Source organism: Oncorhynchus mykiss, chromosome 5 (genome assembly GCF_057628025.1).
Source record: "Oncorhynchus mykiss isolate SJ-2025 chromosome 5, ASM5762802v1, whole genome shotgun sequence".
Taxonomy (NCBI): domain Eukaryota; kingdom Metazoa; phylum Chordata; class Actinopteri; order Salmoniformes; family Salmonidae; genus Oncorhynchus; species Oncorhynchus mykiss.
The window spans coordinates 44,136,780-44,158,589 of NC_143026.1; the positions used below are offsets into that span (position 1 = coordinate 44,136,780).

The window sequence follows — 21,810 nt, forward strand, 5'->3', positions numbered from 1 at the left end:
AGTTACTAGCTATGCCCTGGACCAAAGCTAGTGTGGACCAGAGCTAGATACTAGTAACAGTAATATTCTTAGATAGTCTGAATAAAACAGTTCTGAATTACAAAAAAATACAGGTAAAGATGTTTTTACATTGGATAGGTGCAGCGAAATGTGATGTTTTTCAGGGTCAGCCATAGAAGTACAATACCCCTGTAGCAAATTAGGGTTCAGTGCCTTGCTCAAGGGCACATAAACATATTTTTCACCTTGTCATGGCCTTAAATACTTACTACATAACTTCTGCTTATTAGCCTCTATTATTGATAATTCTTCAGTAATTAATAATTGTTTCATAGCAAAAAAAGAAAATTCACATCACTTTACATCAGTATTTAGCAGCTACATACAAACTACTAACAGATTATTAACGTGTTCTTACCTGTTCATTGCAGTCTTATTCCCTTGTTGTCCAGACGTTACCGTTATTTCAGCACTGTAAACTGAAGTGCTACCATTTCATCAGATGTCTTCTCTTCTTCTCTGTCAGCGTCTCACAGATTACTTTCCTCTGATTATCCCCTTGTTACCTGTGAATCACTATGCCACCCGAACTGTCTGTCTGTCAGGCAAACCAAACCATGTATTTTCCTAGAGATTAGCATTTAAAAAAGTATTGAATACTTCTCCTGCGTCGTCATTAAAAGGAAGGTAACAATCAGACAGAATATTTTAGAGCAAGCCTTGTGTTTTGACTTCTGGATTTTCTGAGAACTTGATCTGTTAAAGGGGTCTACCTGCGGGAGGTAAGGAAGCGGTGTTTAAATGGTAATGCTTTATTTTTGTCCAGGATAATGCAGAGAAAGCACATAAAATTACAGGTAATGCTTGCAAAGGAACTGTCTGAAGTACAGAAAAGTCCCCCCCCCCCCCCCCCAAAATGGAACATAATACTGTATTAACATACAAGTTTTGTCAGTGGAATTTTCGTTATTGTTATTTGTTCAATTATCATTGCTATGCAGGGTGCAAATTGTAGGGGGGATGGGGTGGGATTCCCCCCCACCCCCCACCCCTCTGCTTGAGTCATACCCATTTCTAAAGGGTTATATGTATTTTGGTAGATTGGTTTGATCTGATGCTTTTACTGTGGTACCAGAGAAAGTTGGTGTGCCATATTGGAAATATGTAAATACACAGTACTATATGTGGAGTGTACTTTAGAGGGATTCTGCATGGCTCAGACATGTTAACACTACATGAAGCCAACATTCATCAATATAATAGCAAAATATTTTCAACTCAATAGTCCAAACATTTATTTTCATCTTCATAACCATACTGCAGGTACATATAAATCCCTCTAGTGTATGTTATTATCATCTTTTAGGTATTGTATCACCGGAGAAGAATATTAGACAGCAATTGTTATAAAGACATTAATTAATTCAACATTTACATTTTTAAGAATATTTACAGTCCCATGAATGACAGTATCAACACCTTTCAATGTCTATATCATTAACACTTCTGTGTCATATCACCAGTACCTGTACTGAACAAAAATATATACACAACATGCAACAATTTCATTGATTTTACTGAGTTACAGTTCATATGAGAAAATCAGTCAATTTAAATAAATTCATTCGTCCCTAATCTCTGGATTTCACATAACCCGGGAATACAGATATGCATCTTTTGGTCACAGATACATTTTTAAAAAATGGGCCTCAGGATCTCTTCACGGTATTTTGTTGCATTCAAATTGCCACTTGATAAAATACAATTGTGTTCGTTGTCCGTAGTTTATGCCCGCCTATACCATAATTCCACCATCACAATGGAGCACTCTGTTCACAACGTTGACATCAGCAAACTGCTTGCACACACGATGCCATACACATGCTCTGCGGTTGTGAGGCTGGTTGAACGTACTGTAAATTCTTCAAAAGTGATGTTGGAGGCAACTTATTGTTGAGAAATGAACATTAAATGCCAATTGCACACTCCCTCAAAACTTGAGACATCTGTGGCATTGTGTTATGTGACAAAACTGCACATCTTAGTGGCCTTTTATTGTCCCAAAGTGCACCTGTGTAATAATCATGCGGTTTAATCAGCTTCTTGATATGCCACACCTGTCAGGTGAATGGTTTACCTTGACAAAAGAGAAATGCTCATTAACAGGGAAGTAAACAAAGTTGTGCACATTTCAGAGAAACAAGCTTTTTGTGCGTATGGAACATTTATGGGCTCTTATTTCAGCTCATGAAACATGGGACCAACACTTTACACGTTGTGTTTATATTTTTGTTCAGTGTAGTATATAAAAAAACAACACCCAGTAAAACAAGAAAAAACAATACATGGACGAATTGATCGGATATTTTTTTTTATCTTCTCCACATTTTGGCCAGCCATCTTGTTTTGACTGTTGCTGAGGGTCTTTTACTGCATGTGTGTGTAATGCATTGTGAATGTAATTAATGTCTCTAGGGCTTGGAAGGCATTTCTGTACTTCCTTAATCAGATTCACTGGATAAGTCAAAAATTGAGAAAGTCCGGGGGTGGACAGATGGAGCTATATGAAATACTCCTTTTGGTTTTCACTTAGTACGTTCTGTGAGGTGGGCTCGCTGTGGAAAGGGTACTCAGGACTGTCTGCCTCAGGTTTGATGCTTTTGGGTTCTTGGCTGTGGAACGTCTCTTTCCGTCGATACAGGAACCTTACCATTACTGCCAACGCAGACAGAATCACAAATATCACTACAGCAATCACACCTGCAGAGGAGTACAAAATATTGAGTTACGAAACAAGAAAAGGGCACTTATTTCGAATCAAAATGAATTCACATTCACTATTCCTTATGTTGTTACAGAAAAAAATGCACTTTGACAAGAGAATAGTTTTTTTGGGAGAACAACTAAAGAATTCTAACTAGCAACCAATTATGATACATTGTGTAACTGTGACATCTGCATGGGTTTCAGAAGCAAAGACAGAGAAAGCACAGTGGCTTTGAGACCACATGAATGCCTTTCTCAACTCCACGTTTTGCTCTGTGAAATCTGTCTATGGCATGGGAGCCTTAACAGAAATAATATGGCAATGTATCCTGTGGGTATTTCATTGCTATTACCCAGCCTGTCTGATTTCTGTTGCTAATCTAAACTCTAAAAAGGCATTACGCAAGCTTCTGAAAGCCGTGGTTCCTCTCTGTGCAAGGCACGGCACAAAGAAATCCAGTTCAATTCTCGCAAATGTCGCAGGCATTCATTTCATAAACCTTAGCTACAGTCCTTGTACACTGCTATGCTATGCATGGTGCATTTCATTATCAAGAGAAAATGATATATCATATTAGAAAGCCAGAGTACGGCCAGACCCAATTCAATGGTATATTACAGTGGTTTTAAAATGACAAAGTATCTGAAGATAGCTGTAAAAAGTTCCTTAATCAGCAAATCATTTATTTAAACGTTTAATTAGTTTTGGTGTCCTTTGTGCATTTGGCACTGAATCAGCCTGTATAAGGACGACTTTGAACTACTTTCTACATTCCAGCAATTGTAACGGATGGGAATTAATCAACCTTGACTTTGAGTCTGTGGCGATGGTCGCTTACAAGTTTTTGTGATGTGATGCTGCAAATATGCCATATCAATTGCTGAAATATTTCATTTATTTAATTAAAATTGGAATTATACAGTGTTGTCTCTGAGAAAAACTAATACAGTGCCCTCTGTAATTATTGGGACAGTGAAGCATTTTTTCTTATTTTGGCTCTATACTCCAAAAGTTTGGATTTGAACTCAAAACATGATTTGTGGTTAAAGTGCAGACTGTCAGCTTTAATTTGAGGGTATTGTCATCTATTTCGGGTATAGAAACTACAGCACTTTTTGTGCACAGTGCACCCATTTTAGGGGAGCAAAAGTATTGGGACAAATTCACTTATTTGTGTATTCAAGTAGTAAAAAATGATATTTGTTCCAATATTCATAGCACCCAATGATTACATCAAGCTTGTCACTCTACAAACTTGTTGGAGGCATTTGCTGTTTGTTTTGGTTGTGTTTCAGATTATTTTGTGCCCAATAGAAATGAATGCTAAATATTGTATTGTGTCATTTTGGAGTAACTTTTATTGTAAATAACAATGGAATGTGTTTATAAACACTTCTACATTAAATGTGGATGCTATCGTGATCTCAGATCATCCTGAATGAATCGTGAATAATGATGAGTTAGGAAGTCACAGTCGCACAAATATCATACCCCCAAGAACCTCGCACCGCATTTTTTTGAGGGGTATGATATTATGTCCATCAGCAACTTTCTCACTCATTATGTAATTTGTAAACGGTTCACCAAATTTGGATGAAAATTAAAGCTGACAGTCTGCACTTTAACCTCATAGTCATTGTTTGATTTCCCTTTTGAAATGCTTCTTGTTTTAAGAAGAAAAAAATGCTTCAGTGTCCCAAAATTACAGAGTGTCTTTTGCAAGTGAGCCTGGTATTATCAACGTTCTCTATTTTTATTTAATTGGTAGTAGTTACAGTCTTGTCGCATCGCCCGTACGGACACGGGAGAGGCAAGCCGTACTTCTTCTTGACACAATGCCCATCCAACCCGGAAGCCAGCCGCACCAATGTGTCGGAAGAAACACCATACACCTGACGACCTGGTCAGCGTGCACTGCAGCCGGCCCACCACAGGAGTTGCTAGTGCGCGATGAGACAAGGATTTCCCTGCCGGCCAAACCCTCCCTAACCCGGACGACTCTGTGCCAATTGTGTGCCGCCCCATGTGTCTCCCGGTCGCGGCCGGCTGCAACAGAGCCTGGACTCGAACCCAGAATCTCTGGAGGCACACCCGGGAGGACAAACATTCTCTATTTTGACCAGGATAATTTAATACCTGCCATTATGTTGTTTCACTAAATACAACTATGGTTTATTGTGACATGAGAAACATGTTCCTGTTACCTCCAATCAATGCAGAGTCACTCTTGATTGCGTTAACTATAGGCTCACCAGTACCTACTGTACCTGAATGGTCTACAACAGAGAGATGCACAGAAAGACAGAGAGCGAGAGACAGCAGAAAAAGAAATAGAGATAGAGGAGAAAATGAAGGATAAGAAAGACAAAAGAGAGAGAGGGAATCAGTAGCAGAAGTCATCATCAGTCTATGCAGGGTTCATTTAATACTACGCCCTCAGTCATAAACTGCATGAGGATGCCCACGAAAGAAAGATGATGCAAATGAGAAATCTCTCTCGTAGAAATTAATTAACTAATCTGCCACAGTGTAATCAGTTCCATTCTCAGTTAATGATCAAGGAAGATGGTGTACTCATTAAATGGGCCCTTGATAAAGTTTGAAAAGCAGTTCAGAAAAAAAGTGGAGATTCTCAAGTGGAGTTAAAGCAAAACAAAAAGCACTCAAACAGAAAGAGAGAGAGTCCCGCCCTTCACCAAAGACTCCACCCACCAGAATAGCTAAGGATAACTTGAATCCTCCTCTCTTACCTGATAGGGGGTGTGTGGTTTCGGCTGGGTAGGTATTGGCTGGAGATGAGGAACCACAGGTGGACTCAGCTAGGGGTCCTGTCACTATGACTGGGCTGGTGTTTGGGTAGAGTAGCGCTGCCTTCAGTGGAGTGATGGAGTTAAACTGGACCACCGACAGACAGCCACTGAAACCCAGGGAGTTTAGCCTGGCAATCTCTGGATCCAGCTCACCAGACTCTTAACACACAAACGCATACGCACGCACGCACACACAAAAATGCAGAAACAGTCAGTGAGAATCGGTATAGTGATCGTCTAGGGTAAAAGGAGTAGGATCCACTGCTCTCTCTCAGTGTATTATTGATTGATTTGGCAGATAGTCTAATTCATTGACAGCTAACAATAGCTGCTACTCCCCCTATTGACATTTCCCCCCCAACGGTCACTTACCTTACATGCTGCTCCTCCTAGGGACATCCTCCCCCCACATCAACGATATTCAACACTATTGTAGTTGTTAATATGTATATTATAGATATTTTTCTTTCAGTTGGTCCCCACACATCCTCATCGGTCATGCTGCTCCCTTTATGGTCACCCCCCCCCCCCCTCAACAGTCTAATCTGCCTCCACCCCAATGGATGTTTATTTATTAATCACTGCCACAGTTGTTATGATGTATTATTTTATTTCATTTAGTCCTGCATGTTCGAGCTCAGAGCCTAAGATTTTCACTGGACACTGCAATCACACCTGCAACCCTGTACTATTAAACACTCTTAATCTGAATCTAGACATAAAGAAGATTATGAGAGACTCCAGAAACACTGCCTCCATTTGACTGGCTTGGATCCAGTGAAACCCTATGTTTGCCAGGGAAACTGGGTTACTGCCTCTTCCAAATGACAATGACTATGAATTTTTATGATGGGAATTTGCATGGTTATAAGTGCTCTTAAAGGCAGTGAGCTGATGGCATTGTACAGCATCACGTTGTATCACACTGCTACTGTATCCTGAAGGTATCCTTCCTTCTTACAACAGCCAGATAGCTATTTCTCCTGTCAGACCTCATTGATATACTCTCATCTTTCTCTCTCCTTCTTTCTCTGACTCTCTCCTACTCACTCTCCCTCTCTCTGCCTTTATCCCCTCTCTCGCTCACTCACTCTCTGAGTGGCTCTCTCTTTATCGCTCCCTCTCTACCTATCTCTCTCCCTTTCCCCTCCCCTCTCTCTCTAAGTCTCATTGTGACTCTCCCTGTCTCTCTCCTACTCCTCTCTCTCCCTCTCTCTACCCCATTCCCCCTCTCCTACTCCTCTCACCCTCCCCTCTGCATTCATTACAGGTCAATTTGTTAGTGTGATTGATGACAGGTGTTGCTGGGAAGGACACTGAAACCACTTCCATGCCAGCTCTTTGATCCTGATATGACACACAGACTGCGGCAGGGTGGAGGGGTTAGAGAAGAGCGAGGACCTGGTCACGTGTTAACATGGTTCAGGTCATCTGAGATACACTACACTCCCATAGAGCTCCGTCTCTCTCTCTCTGTGTGTGTGTGTGTGTGTGTGTGTGTGTGTGTGTGTGTGTGTGTGTGTGTGTGTGTGTGTGTGTCAAATCAAATTGTATTGTATCAAATAGCCACCCTTTGCCTTGATGACAGCTTTGCACACTTGGCATTCTCTAAACCAGCTTCATGAGGTAGTCAATAGGAATGCATTTCAATTAACAAGTGTGCCTTCTTAAAGTTAAATAGTGGAATTTATTTCCTTTTTAATGTGTTTGAGCCAAACAGCTGTGTTGTGACAAGGTCGGGGTGGTATACAGAAGATTGCTCTATTTTGTAAAAGACCAACTCCATATTATGGCAAGAACAGCTCAAATAAGCAAAGAGAAACAACAGTCCATCATTAGACATGAAGGTCAGTCAATCTGGAAACTTTTTAAGTTTCTTCAAGTGCAGTCGCAAAAACGATCAAGCGATATGATTAAACTGGCTCTCATGAGGACCGCCACAGGAAAGGAAGACCCAGAGTTACCTAGGAAATATGATGGTGTGGGAGTGCTTTGCTGGTGACAATGCTAGTGATTAATTTAGTAGGCACACTTAACCAGCATGGCTACCACAGCATTCTGCAGCAATACGCCATCCCATCTGGTTTGCACTTAGTGGGACTATCATTTGTTTTTCAACAGGACAATGACCCAAATCACACCTCCAGGCTGTGTAAGGGCTATTTGACCAAGAGGGAAAGTGATGGAATGCTGCATCAGATGACTTGGCCTCCACAATCGCCTGACCTTAACCCAATTGAGATGATTTGGGATGAGTTGGACCTCAAAGTGAAGGATAAGCAGCCAACAAGTGCTCCGCATATGTGGGGACTCCTTCAAGACTGTTGGAAAAGCATTACAGGTGAAGCCGGTTGAGAGAATGCCAATAGTGTGCAAAGCTGTCATCAAGGCAAAGGGTGGCTACTTTGAAGAATATAAAATATAACATTTATTTTAAATTGTTTAACACTTTTTTGGTTACTACATGATTCCATGTGTGTTATTTCATAGTTTTGATGTCTTCACTAATATGCTACAATGTAGGAAATAGACAAATAAAGAAAAACCCTTGAATGAGTAGGTGTGTCCAAACTTTTGACTGGTACTGTAGGTAGGGGTAAAGTGACTATTCATAGATAATAAACAGCAAGTAGCAGCAGCTAATGCAGGCGTTAATGCAAATAGTCCGATTAGCCATTTGATTAATTGTTCAACAGTCGTATGGCTTGGGTGTACAGTAGAAGCTGTAGGGAGCATTTTGGACCTAGACTTGGCGCTCCGGTACCGCTTACTGCGAGGTAGCAGGGAATACAGTCTGTGACTTGGGTGACTGGAGGCTTTGACTTTGATTTTGGAGCCTTCCTCTGTCACCGCCTGGTATAGAGGTCCTGGATGGCAGGAAGCTTGGCCGTATGCACTACCCTATGTAGTGCCTTGTGGTCGGATGCCGTGCAGTTGCCATACCAGGCAGTGATGCAACCATGCTCTCGATGGTGCAGCTGTATAACTTTTTGAGGATCTGAGGACCCATGCCAAATATTCTGGTCTCCTGAGTGGGAATAGGCATTGTTGTGCCCTCTTCACGACTGTCTTGGTGTCCTTGGCCCATGATAGCTTGTTGTTGATTTGGACACCAAGGAACTTGCTCCACTACAGCTACTACTCGACCTGCTCCACTACAGCCGCTCGATGTGAATGGGGGAGTGCTCGGCCCTCCTTTTCCTGTAGTCTATAATCATCTCCTTTGTCTTGACCACGTTGAGGGAGAGGTTGTTGTCCTGGAACCACACTGTCAGGTCTCTGACCTGCTCCCTATAGGCTGTCTCATTGTTGTCGGTGATCAGGCCTACCACCGCTGTGTTGTCGGCAAACTTAATGATGCTTTTGAAGTCGTGCTTGGCCACGCAGTCGTGGGTGAACAGGGAGTACAGGAGGGGATTAAGCACACACCCCTGAAGGGCTCCCGTGTTGAGGATCAGCGTGGCAGATGTGTTATAGGCTACCCTTACCACATGGCGGCAGCCTGTCAGGAAGTCCAGGATCCAGTGGTGGAGGGAGGTGTTAAGCTCCAGTGTCCTTAGCTTAGTGATGAGCTTTGTGGGCACTATCGTGTTAAAACACTGAGCTGTGTCTGTGTGCGTGTGTGTGGTGTGTGTGTCCCACATGACCAGAGAGCAGACCCCTTAGCCCCACATGTCATTATAGCCCAGAGCTATACTGGATTATTCCGATTTTAGACTAATGAAGCTTCTTGAAAGGTCATAAAGAAGTCAATAACAATGTCACAGTAGCTACTGTATGACTTTGTCATTGTGACATTCTTGACATTGTCACAGATGAATTGCAATGGTTTGCATCTGACATACACTGTAGGTTGGCCTAGTATGAGAGCATTATTTTACTTGTTTTGTTTGTTAAAATGTTTCAGAATGCAACTGCTGTATTTGCATCTGTTCCTTTCAATCATTCCTCATTACTATTGAAAACAGACGTCCTATTTTGAAGCAAATACATTGGTATTAGACCTGCATAAAGTGCCCTATTTCTGAAGCAGGTGATAGACAATAACAATGCATAAAGCCGATATTATTCAGACATTAAGTAAACAGACATGCACCAATCATAACATGTCATGTCGAATTTTGAATGCCTGACTGAACAAACAATACTGTAATACATGTGCATTTGCCCCAGCAGTTTATCATCCTCCTACATAGCACTAAAAGTCACGTAATAATACAGAATGATTCCACTCATATTTCTATTTTATATAAAAGCTTCTGGTGAGTGGGATTGTAACCAGCTCTTTAGTCCTGTGTTCGAGAGACACGGCCAAACACCTTTCAGCATTATTTTTTCAATGGCTTTCTCCTTCATCATTTTAATAATCCTGTCGTACAGATGTAGGGTCTTTATTTGAGCCAGTTTTCTACAGCATAAAAATAATCATGCAGCAACAGGAAATGTGAATTATTATGTGGATTATAATTAATGGCCATTTTTTTTGTAAGGGTTGATACATTTTCCATTAAGTCTTTTTCATGTTAAAGTGGAAATTACAATCTTTTGAAGCCTGTTTAAACTTCGAATACACTAGAAGTTTGCATTTCCTGCTGTGCAGGAAAATTATCAGCAACAAAAGAGTGATCAAATTAAGATCGTACATCGGTATATTTCTCACCTTGCACTTTCCCAAGGACAACTGACTTGATAGCATTGAATTCTGTATCAGATGTGAGATTGAAGTCTTCCCTTCTGTGCTGGTCAATCTAAAAAAAAAAAAAGCAAAATAGAACCTGTAAACACTTTGTTGAATAGTCAAATTGGGGATGAAAAAAAAAGACAATTTACACTTTCATGTTTCAGATGATGGAGAATGTACTCTTCCATTTAGAGTGTTTTAATTAAACCCTGCTCTTCAAAGTACTTTAAACACATCATCGCTTGGCTGTTCAGTCTCTGCCATTCAAATAAAAAAGGAAAGTAGTACTAGAGCTTGGACAGATTTTCGAGTTGAACTTACATTATTGAAAATGTGATTACTACTCGAAGTGTACACTAATTGATGCAGTTTAGCTGAGAATGCCAAACAGTAGCTTAACAAAATAGATTTTTGCTGTTGTTGACGTAGTCAGACTCGAACATGTTATTGGGTGGTCAGAAGCATGGAAGTAAACACTTACGAGTGTTGTCCACTATGAGAATAATATGCAAGTCTAGTGCATTACAATATTCCCACATATTGGACATGCACTCTTTCATTACGAGGTGCATAAATGGGGTGTCTAAATATGCGTGTTTGTATGGTCTTGCCATTACAGTTGGATTTCTGTACTGTAGTTCAAATCCTCAAACAACGGTTGATCCCTGCTTTTAAAAACACTTTACCTGGATTGTTTCAGAAAATACCCAGCAAGCCTTGATCTTCAATTTGTAATGAAGAGTGCTTAGTTAAGAACTTTACACTGTAATTAAAAATAGCTACGGGTGCTGCAGTGGGGTTAATGTCATGTTAACTAGAGTGGCAGGTTCCGTTCACATCAGGGCAATGCTGAACAGAAATTTGGAATGATCTAATTAATCATGTTTACTATATATGGGAAAAAACTCAATTTGCTGTCCAAGTGTGTCTTTCGAAGAATGGCTGAGAAGAATGACAACCAACTTTGGTGTTACAACTCATGAAATGTAAAAAATATTCTGCCAGTCTCCTCACAGATTTCAACCCCTTCGGAAGACGACTGTACATTTTAAACTTCTATTGATTTCTTTATACTCTTCTCTATCCTATTCCTTTTCTCCACCCTTTCTTCTTCAGAGTCATTCATGTTGCCCGAAATGTCTTTAAATTGTGAATGAGTGTGGCCGCTTAATGGCTGAGAGTTGGAATGTGTCTGTGCATTCTGAATATGTACAGCTCTGCAACACAAGCCTAGGGTTGTCGCTTAATGTGATGTTGACAAAGGACTTTGACTTCATGATAGTTGCAGTTTTAAGAAGCAGAACTACGGTGTGCAAAACCTGCATCACTCTTCATCCCACCACACTCAAGTTGTATCACATCTCACTGTATATCTAAATCGGCTGGGAGTGATGTTCTTTCATTTCTTAATTACTTTCACTGACCACGACACAGATCCCACACTGCTAACATGTACACACTTACATTTACAGCTCAGCAGTGTAGATATAGTGCACCTACTTGTCTATACTTGCCTCTTGCTGACTTTCAAAAATAAAGTGGTTCTGAATCTTTTTAGGTTATGCTACACTCAATTACATTTTGCTCTGCTTGCATTACCTCCTCATGTACAACCAATCATCAGGACTATGTTCTTATGAATCTTCCCAAGTACACCTTGTGGATAGGCCAGGTACCCCAAGGAGTACTAGCACCCCACGAGAGAACCACTGCGCTAAGGTACAGTGCATTCGGAAAGTATTCAGATCCTATCCCTTTATCCACATTTTGTTACGTTTCAGCCTTATTCTAAAATGAATCAAATATATTGTATCCCTAACCAATATACACACAATCTCCCATAATGACAAAGTGAAAACAGGTTATTAGACATTTTTGCAAATGTATTACAAATAAAAAACAGAAAACCTTATTTACAGACACTACCGCTCAAAAGTTTGGGGTCACTTAGAAATGTCCTTGTTTTTGAAAGAAAAGCAATTTTATTTTTAAATAACATCATGCTAGCCTTCTACGCAGAGTTGCAAACAAAAAGCCATATCTCAGACTGGCCAATAAAAAGAAAATATTAAAATGGGCAAAATAACACAGACACTAGACAGAGGAACTCGTCCGAGAAGGCCAGCATCCCGGAGTCGCCTCTTCACTGTTGACAGTTTTAAGCTGTGCTGACATAATTGCAGAAGGGTTTTCTAATGATCAACTAGTCTTTTAAAATGCTAAACTTGGAGTAGCTAACACAACGTGCTATTGGAACACAGAAGTGATGGTTGCTGATAATGGGTATCTGTACACCTATGTACATATTCCATAAAAAGTCAGCCGTTTCCAGTTACAATAGTCATTTACAACATTAACAATGTCCACACTGTATTCTGATCAATTTGATGTTATTTTAATGGACAATTATTTACATTATTTTCATTATACATTGTTTTCAAAAACAAGGGAATTTCTAAGTGACCCCAAACTTTTGAACGGTAGTGTATGTATTTTAGACCCTTTGCTATGAGACTCGAAATGGAGCTCAGGTGCATCCTGTTTTCATTTATCATCCTTGAGATGTTTCTACAACTTGATTGGAGTCCACTTGTGGTAAATTCAATTGATTGGACATGATTTGGAAAGGTACACACTTGTCTATTTTAGGTCAGATCAAAAACCAAGCCATGAGGTCTAAAGAATTGTCTGTAGAGCTCTGAGACAGGGTTGTGTCGAGGCACAGACCAGGGGAACTGTACCAAAACATTTCTGCAGCATTGAAGGTCCCCAAGAACACAGTGGCCTCCATCATTCTCAAATGGAAGAAGTTTGGAACCACCAAGACTCTTCCTAGAGCTGGCTGCCCGGCCAAACTGATCAATCGGGGGAGGAGTGGCTTTGGGACAAGTCTCTGAATGTCCTTGAGTGGCCGCGCCAGAGCCTGGACTTGAACCCGATCGAACATCTCTGGAGAGACCTGAAAATAGCTGTGCTGCAACGCTCCCCATCCAACCCAACAGATCATGAGAGGATCTGCAGAGAAGAATGGGAGAAACTCCCCAAATATAGGTGTGCCAATATCGTAGCGTCATACCCAAGAAGACTCGAGGCTGTAATCACTGCCAAAGGTGCTTCAACAAAGCACCTTTGTAAAGGGTCTTATGTAAATGTGATATTCATTTTATGTTTTTCTAAAAAACTATTTTTGTTTTGTCATTATGGGGTATTATATGTAGATCGATTTTAGAATAAGGCTGTAATGCAACAAAATGTTGAAAAAGTCAAGGGGTCTGAATACTTTCCGAATGCACTGTAACTGCTGAGTATGTCTTTGTTTTGAATGAGAATAAGTTACATTAATAGTGACAAAATAAATTACCTGAACACTGACAGTCTCTGATATCCTCCTGATGGAGACTCTGTGAAGTTGTCCATTGGCCAAGTTCCTAATGCTGGTCCTGAATACCTCAGCATCTCTACTGTTCTGCAGCTTGTATTTAACATCCAGGTAACCTTCAGGAGATATAGACACAAAACTTGAATATACAGTAACTTCTATTTAAAGTCCAGGTAACCTTCAGGAGATATAGACACAAAACTTGAATATACAGTATCTTATATTTAACGTCCAGGTAGCCATTGAGAGATATATGAAGACATAACTTTAATATCACGTCTACTTAACATCCAGGTACCTTTCAAGTGATAGATATAAACTCAGCAAAAAAGAAACGTCCTCTCACTGTCAACTGCATTAATTTTCAACAAACTTAACATGTGCAACTATTTGTATGAACATAAGATTCAACAACTGAGACATAAACTGAACAAGTTCCACAGACATGTGACTGACAGAAATGGAATAATGTGTCCCTGAACAAAGCAGGGTCAAAATCAAAAGTAACAGTCAGTATCTGGTGTGGCCACCAGCTGTATTAAGTAGTGCAGTGCATCTCCTCATGGATTGCACCAGATTTGCCCGTTCTTGCTGTGAGATGTTACTCTTCCACCAAGCAACCTGCAAGTTCCTGGACATTTCTGGGAGGAATGGCCCTAGCCCTCACCCTCCGATCCAACAGGTCCCAGATGTCCTCAATGGGATTGAGATCCGAGCTCTTCGCTGGCCATGGCAGAACACTGACATTCCTGTCTTGCAGGAAATCACGCACAGAACGAGCAGTATGGTTGGTGGCATTGTCATGTTGGAGGGTCATGTCAGGATGAGCCTGCAGGAAGGGTACCACATGAGGGAGGAGGATGTCTTCCCTGTAACGCACTGCATTGAGATTACCTGCAATGACAACAAGCTCAGTCCGATGATGCTGTGACACACCACCCCAGACCATGACGGACCCTCCACCTCAAAGTTGATCCGGCTCCAGAGTACAGGCCTCGGTGTAACGCTCATTCCTTCAACGATAAATGTGAATCCGACCATCACCCCTGGTGAGACAAAACCGCGACTCGTCAGTGAAGAGCACTTTTTGCTAGTCCTGTATGGTCCAGCGACGGTGGGTTTGTGCCCATAGGCGACATTGTTGCCGGTGATGTCTGGTGAGGACCTGCCTTACAACAGGCTTACAGGCTTCCTATCTGGTACCTGTGCCACAGGTGTGATGTTCGGATGTACAGATCATGTGCAGGTGGTGTTACACGTGGTCTGCCACTGCGAGGATGATCAGCTGTCCGTCTTGTCTCCCTGTAGTGCTGTCTTAGGAGTCTCACAGTACGGACATTGCAATTTATTGCCCTGGCACATCTGCAGTCCTCATGCCTCCTTGCAGTATGCCTAAGACACGTTCATGCAGAAATGAGCAGGGACCCTGGGCATCTTTCTTTTGGTGTTTTCAGAGTCAGTAGAAAGGCCTCTTTAGTGTCCTAAGTTTTCATAACTGTGACTTTAATTGTCCACCGTCATGAAGATCTGTGAAGTTATTTTGATTTTTACAAATTGAAAGACAGGGTACTGAAAAAGAGGTGGAACACTTTCGACACCTTGTAGAGTCCATGCCCCAACAAATTAAAGCTGTTCTGGGGGCAAAGGGGAGTGCAACTCAATATTAGGTAGGTGTTCCTAATGTTTGGTACACTCAGTGTAGAGACATACCTTTAATATCACTTCAATATAACATCCAGGTAACCTTCAGAATTATATAGAGATATAACTTGTATACCATAACAATAAAAACCATGTAGCCCTTTCCTGCTGTCAAATTACCTAGTCATAATTAATTAATAAACATTTTCTCCAAAACCTGCTGAAAATCTAGTGTTTCTATGTCGAGCGTTTTTTTTTATATTACAGTCTTCTGTGATGTATATAAAGTGTAATATTGGGATGCAAACTCAAAATTGAATACATTTCAACTCTATATCTGACATGGTGCAGGTGTCTTCTTTTTTTTAAGTCCATTACCATGTGTGTGAGGTGTATAATTTCGTTTCAAAGTAGATTTGTGACCCTGATTTAGCCCACTGCAGTAAAAGGTTAAATGTAGACTGTGACAGACATGTAACAATATCACTGTCATTAAAATGCAGACAGCCACTGAACAATATCGCTACCATGTGGGGAGCGTTCACGATGTACCCGGCAAATTGTTGTTTATACTGTAGCATTTCAAGGAAAATTCCTCAATGTTCAAGGCTACAGTGCCTGATTTCATAACATAAGCCTACAAAGCATTCAGCTACTAAGAGGATTAATCTCTAATTCCCTATCAATAACAGAGATATTAAATCAAATTTGTTTTTGTAATTTGGAAGGAATTAAGTATCCGAGGGGCTCTGAGTAATGCACGGTCGTGTTGGTGTCGTCAGTCATTTCGGAAAAAACAACAACATTCACATTCAAATGAATGGGGAGATTGGAAATGTATTGTATTGTATTGAAATGTATTGCACCTCTTAAGACAACACACCCTTATTGATGCTGCTGCACACAAATGATCACTTCATACCAAGGTGGAATTGTACACATTGAGCAGACAATGTATTTGTTATTTGAATATATATATATATATATTACACACATCCAGTAAAAAAACAAACATTTATAAGGGCTAGAATAGACAAACGATTTGCGCAATAGGACAAATGAAACAATTATATTTTAAATAAGTGTGGAGGACACATTTTTTTTATTTAAGCAGAGGGCAATCGTATCAGATAGTTCACAATTACTGAGGCACTGCAAGGATAGGAGTATTTGAGCCATGACATACATGATTTGTACCATAGGACTAAGAAACAATTATATCATATAACTGGAGAGGGACCATTCAGATTTTTATTTTTTTATTTAACTAGGTAAGTTAAGAACAAATTCTTATTTACAATGACGGCTTACCAAAAGGCCCCCTGCGGGGACGGGGGCTGGGATTAAAAATGTAATTAAAATTCAAATATAGGACAAAACACACATCACGACAAGAGCGACACCACAACACTACATAAAGACAGACCTATGACGACAACATAGAATGACAGTAACACATGACAACCCAGCATGGTAGCAACACACCATGACAACAACATGTTAGCAACACAACATGGCAGCAGCAAAACATGGTAGCAGCACAAAACATGGTATAAACATTATTGGGCACAGACAACAGCACAAAAGGCAAGGTAGAGACAACACTACATCACGCAAAGCAGCCACAACTGTCAGTAAGAGTGTCCATGATTGAGTCTTTGAATGAAGAGATGGAGATAAAACTGTCCAGTTTGAGTATTCTTTACAGCTTGGTCCAGTTGCTAGCTGCAGCAAACTGAAAAGAGGAGCGACCCAATGATGTATGTGCTTTGGTTGAGAGTTTCAAATTCCTTACTGTCCACATCAACAACAAACGAGATTGGTCCAAACACACCAAGACAGTCGTGAAGAGGGCACAAAAAAGCTTATTCCCCCTCAGGAAACTAAAACGATTTGGCATGGGCCCTGAGATCCTCAAAAGGTTCTACAGCTGCAACATTGAGAGCATCCTGACCGGTTGCATCACTGCCTGGTACGGCAATTGCTCGGCCTCCGACCGCAAGGCACTTCAGAGGGTAGTGCGTACTGCCCAGTACATCACTGGGGCAAAGCTGCCTGCCATCCAGGACCTCTGCACCAGGCGGTGTCAGAGGAAGGCCCTAAAAATTGTCAAAGATCCCAGCCACCCCAGTCATAGACTGTTCTCTCTACTACCGCATGGCAAGCGGTACCGGAGTGCCAAGTCCAGGACCAAAAGGCTTCTCAACAGTTTTTACCCCCAAGCCATAAAACTCTTGAAGAGGTAACCAAATGCTTACCTGGACTATTTGCATTGTGTGCCCCCCCCCCCCCCCCCCCCCAACCCCTCTTTTACGCTGCTGCTACTCTCTGTTTATCTTATATGCATAGTGCATAGTCACTTTATCCATACATTCATGTACATCCTACCTAAATTGGCCCGACCAACCAGTGCTCCCGCACATTGGATAACCGGACTATCTGCATTGTGTCCCACCACCCACCAACCCCTCTTTTTACGCTTCTGCTACTCTCTGTTCAACATATATGCATAGTCACTTTAACGATACCTACATGTACATACTACCTCAATAAGCCTGACTAACAGGTGTCTGTATATAGCCTTGCTACTCTTTTTTCAAATGTCTTTTTACTGTTGTTTTATTTATTTCTTTACTTACCTACACACACACACACACACACACCTTTTTTCCCCCACACCATTGGTTAGAGCCTGTAAGTAAGCATTTCACAGTATTTGGCACACATGACAAATAAACTTTGATTTGATTTGGGGACGTTTAACAGAATGCGAATGGGTGCTGTTTGTGGAGGATGAGGGCTGCAGTAGGTATCTCAGATAGGGGGGAGTGAGGCCTAAGAGGGTTTTATAAATAAGCATCAACCAGTGGGTATTGTGACGTATACACAGACATTACCAGTTTACAGAGGAGAATAGAGAGCGCAGTGATGTGTCCTATAATGTGCATTGGTGGCAAATCTGATGGGGTGCGACAGTTGAACTAAGCTCATGAGGCATTTATATTCTTCATGAATAAACGGTCACATATCATTGATTTACAAGTCCAAACATGAATATAGGAACTTCTGATTGCCCCTTTAAAAATATATATATTTTTGTCCCATCCTCTCACTGCTCCTGAGAGGTCTTGCTTGTGCTCTCCTAGAATGACAGACAATGCCTTAACAATTTACCGTGCATGAATTGGGGAGGCAATAGTGTCTGACAGGCCTGGTGTCTACGGGGAATTGGAGACTCAAATGAATCCAAATGAATTCTGTTAAAGGTGCTAGTGGAAGGAAAGGAGCAGCCAGATTAGGACCTGCTTTCTAACAACGATCTCTCTCTCTCTCTCTCTCTCTCTCTTACAGTTGCTGTTAATAACCTTTCTAGACGTAGTAAGTCATATTTTGTTCCTAAATGACTATAGATGTACACCTTGACGTTACTTGATTTGTCCATTATTTTTTCAGATCTTTATAGACCCTACAAGCCGACGCAGAGATTTGTATTCACTCTGTACAGTAAATGCTAAATAAAGGTGTGTTACTTCGAATCATTGAAATGTTTAAAAACGGCAGAAAATATATTTTTTTACATGTATTTTGTATTTTTTAATCTCTCTGCTTCTTACCATTCCTGTTGAGCAGCACAGCCAGGTACTCTCTGTAGTAGGAGCAGATGTAGAGAAGTAACGCAGGGCTCTGTGTGGTTCTGAAGCTAAACGAGACATTCTCTCCTCGTAGCGTCAGGTCAGAGTAGATGGAGGAGGACTGGGACTGAGTGCTGGTGTTTCTAGTCAGCTCGTACGGCTCCTTGAACGTGTACTGGACTGATGTCCCAGGTTTGAAGTAAGCAGAGACCTCTGGAGGTTGGGAAAGCAGAATAGAGGAGTTGGTGGTTATTTTGGGTGGTTTGAATTGAACAGGCCAATCGTTCCACATTGTGATAGAACACTTTTTCACTTTGTTCGACATCTGTTAACATTCTGTCCATGAGTAAACTCTATTAACAACTTAAAAACTTTAATTTATTTAACAATCTATGCCTTTGTTCACATTTGCAATTTATTTTTAACAGACATACTGTAAATAAAACCATACAATCAGCACGTTAAATACAGAACAATACTCTATTTAATGCTCAACAGTCTACCACTGTGGCATTGTGGCATGGCGACTGCCCGCTGATGTTCTAACCAGGAAGTGGTCCAAGTCATTCTTATGAATTTTTGAAAATGTACAAATCGGCCTGCCTGCATCACCATCGCTGATGGCGATGACTCAGAGACATCCAAGGATGTACAGAAACACTCCTGTATCAAGCTCTTGATGGAGCTAATGCACACAGCTGGTAAGAACTTGTAAAGTAATGTTTGACCTTGAGCTCAATATGAGGGCCCTCTAAAATAATATCAATTCTTGACCTTTTGATGGTTCTCATTTAGTACTGTATGCACCACTTTCTAAATGGCTGTTCTGGAAGGTATTTCCACTCCTTGGTAAGAAGTGACGAAGAGGTAACAGTATCTATTAGCCTTATAATAAAGGAGTGAAATAAACTCTCAGACAGCAGCAGAACCATCAACAAAAAACATATAGCTTTACAATCTACCAACAGTTCTAACATTAGTCTTGTACTGTAATACAGTATGTCCTCTGTGTTTTTGTTGAGTGCACAAATATAAGCTCCACCAGCTGGTCCCAAATCGTTCCTATCCTCCCTCTAACCCTTGTTAGATGTATGCAGCTAGATCTAAAGGGTCAGAGACAGGTACTGTATACGCAGTAAAGTGGTGAAGCTTCCTCCACATTGCTTCCACCTTATCTGCAAAAATCGAAAGGGTTGGGGCCAAAGAGGAGGATTATGGAGTGAATTGGGACTGACGTACATCCTCTCACATGGCTGATCGCCCAGAGGCAAGTGAGTTGATCAGAAGAACCTCAAAAGCTCAGAGGCTGAGGTTGAGGTGATGCTCCTAGTATATTTACCTCTCTGGCAGAAGGGGCCTGCGTAGGCGGAGAGGCCACAGTCGCAGGAGAAGCCATTGTACCTCTCCACACACCTCGCCTGGTTCTGGCACAGACGCCCGTAGCTGCTGCAGTGTCCCGGGCAGCCCGGACTCACCCCAGGCGTAATCTTAGCCCTCTCCTCCAGGTCCAGAGTCCTCCCGTTCAGTTGCAGCGAGCGGATACAACCCAGGAAACCTTTCATCCTGGAAGCAGTGCCACCTGCCAAGAAACAACACAAAATGCATTGTTCCTGTTTTTTTATCTGTTCTTTTATCTTCTTCAGTGTGATGGGGCACGCAGGGCTACAGTCCCAGAGTTATTTGACATGTCACCCGCCCGTCGCTCGCGGGAGCGCACATTTGTCAACACTTTTTTTTAAAGAACAGAAGTCATTTAAACGATGACAGGGCGATGAAAACAAAGTTGAGAGTGGAAAACGCATTCAGGGAGTTGAATTTGATCAGCTGTCTGTCTGCTGCCACTGCTCTGGCTGCTAACCTCCATCTCCTTTTCTTCTCTCGCTCTTCTTTCTGGCAACCCCCCATCCTTCAGAGCTGGCAGCTCAAATTGTTCTTGGAGTTCATGCAAGGCTTTTCGCAACAAAGAATCAATGAGCCTTTCCCCCTGCAAGGCAAGGCATTCTGGCTCTCTACGATTACAATTGGCATTCTGATTCAAACTGAAAACCTGATTATAATGTTTTTTTTTAAGCAGCACTACAATGTTAAAACATTTTTTAGGTGGGTTGTGTCAACCCTTTGGTCAAATATGATTGAAAGCTTTTTTGAAGCAAATCAGCACGACAATCCATTTCTTAGGTACTGTATTGTCAAATTCTTGGTCAAATGGAATGTAAAAAAATATTTCCTTCTATAAACTGTTGAATAAAATGTCACTTGGTCATTGTAGACGGAACATTAACTGATGCTGAAACGGAAAACGTGGATTTTTTAAAGCAAACTTACACTACAATGTAAAAGCGTTTCTAAGGTAGTTGTCAAATCAAATGTTATTGAATACGCTTAAGCTAGTTGAGTTGGAATAAACTGTAATTTGGTCATCGCAGAGCAGACTTTGGGTAACTGTCCGGTGGGATTTAATCATGTTTGGGTAATTGTGCATCAGAATGAGCTCATGATTCCAGGAAAGTGGAACAGTGAGCCGAGACAAATCCCTGAGGAGCAGAGAAGCCAGTGCGTTTGGGCCACTGGAGCAGGAAAAGCAGAGAAATGCTGTCACAGAGAGAGAAAGAGAGAGAGATTTGATTTGAGAGAGAGAGAGAGAGAGAGAGAGTACGAGTGAGAGAAAGAGAGAGAGAGAGAGAGAGAGAGAGAGAGAGAGAGAGCGAGGGGGGATGAGTGAGAGAGAAAGAAAGAAAGAGAGAGCGAGAGAGAGAGACAGAAACTGGCGGAGAGGGAGAGAGAAAGAGAGAGAGAGAGAGTATAAGTGTGGAGATAAAAACTGTCAGAGAATAAAAACACTTAAAAGGAAAACATGACATTAGGAACCTCAGGTGAAAGTCAGTGTGTTTAAAAGATAG

At 41.3% G+C, this 21,810-nt stretch overlaps 1 protein-coding gene across 2 annotated transcripts in view; it reads right to left on the reverse strand.

Annotated features, from left to right (window-relative positions):
- Nucleotides 1-796: 796 nt before the first annotated feature.
- Nucleotides 797-21,810, reverse strand: part of LOC110523906 (contactin-associated protein-like 4) — a 194,715-nt gene continuing 173,701 nt past the window's right edge. The window contains exons 18-24 of one of the 2 annotated variants that reach the window (XM_021603042.3): nt 20,250-20,489; nt 18,893-19,123; nt 13,620-13,753; nt 10,238-10,325; nt 5,518-5,736; nt 4,972-5,043; nt 797-2,760 (exon numbers count right to left, since the gene is read on the reverse strand). In XM_021603042.3, coding sequence (XP_021458717.3) covers nt 2,561-2,760; nt 4,972-5,043; nt 5,518-5,736; nt 10,238-10,325; nt 13,620-13,753; nt 18,893-19,123; nt 20,250-20,489 — 1,184 coding nt within the window. In that variant the 3' untranslated portion in view covers nt 797-2,560. The remainder of the gene's footprint in view (nt 2,761-4,971; nt 5,044-5,517; nt 5,737-10,237; nt 10,326-13,619; nt 13,754-18,892; nt 19,124-20,249; nt 20,490-21,810) is intronic. The other variant, XM_021603043.3, reaches the window with a different exon arrangement.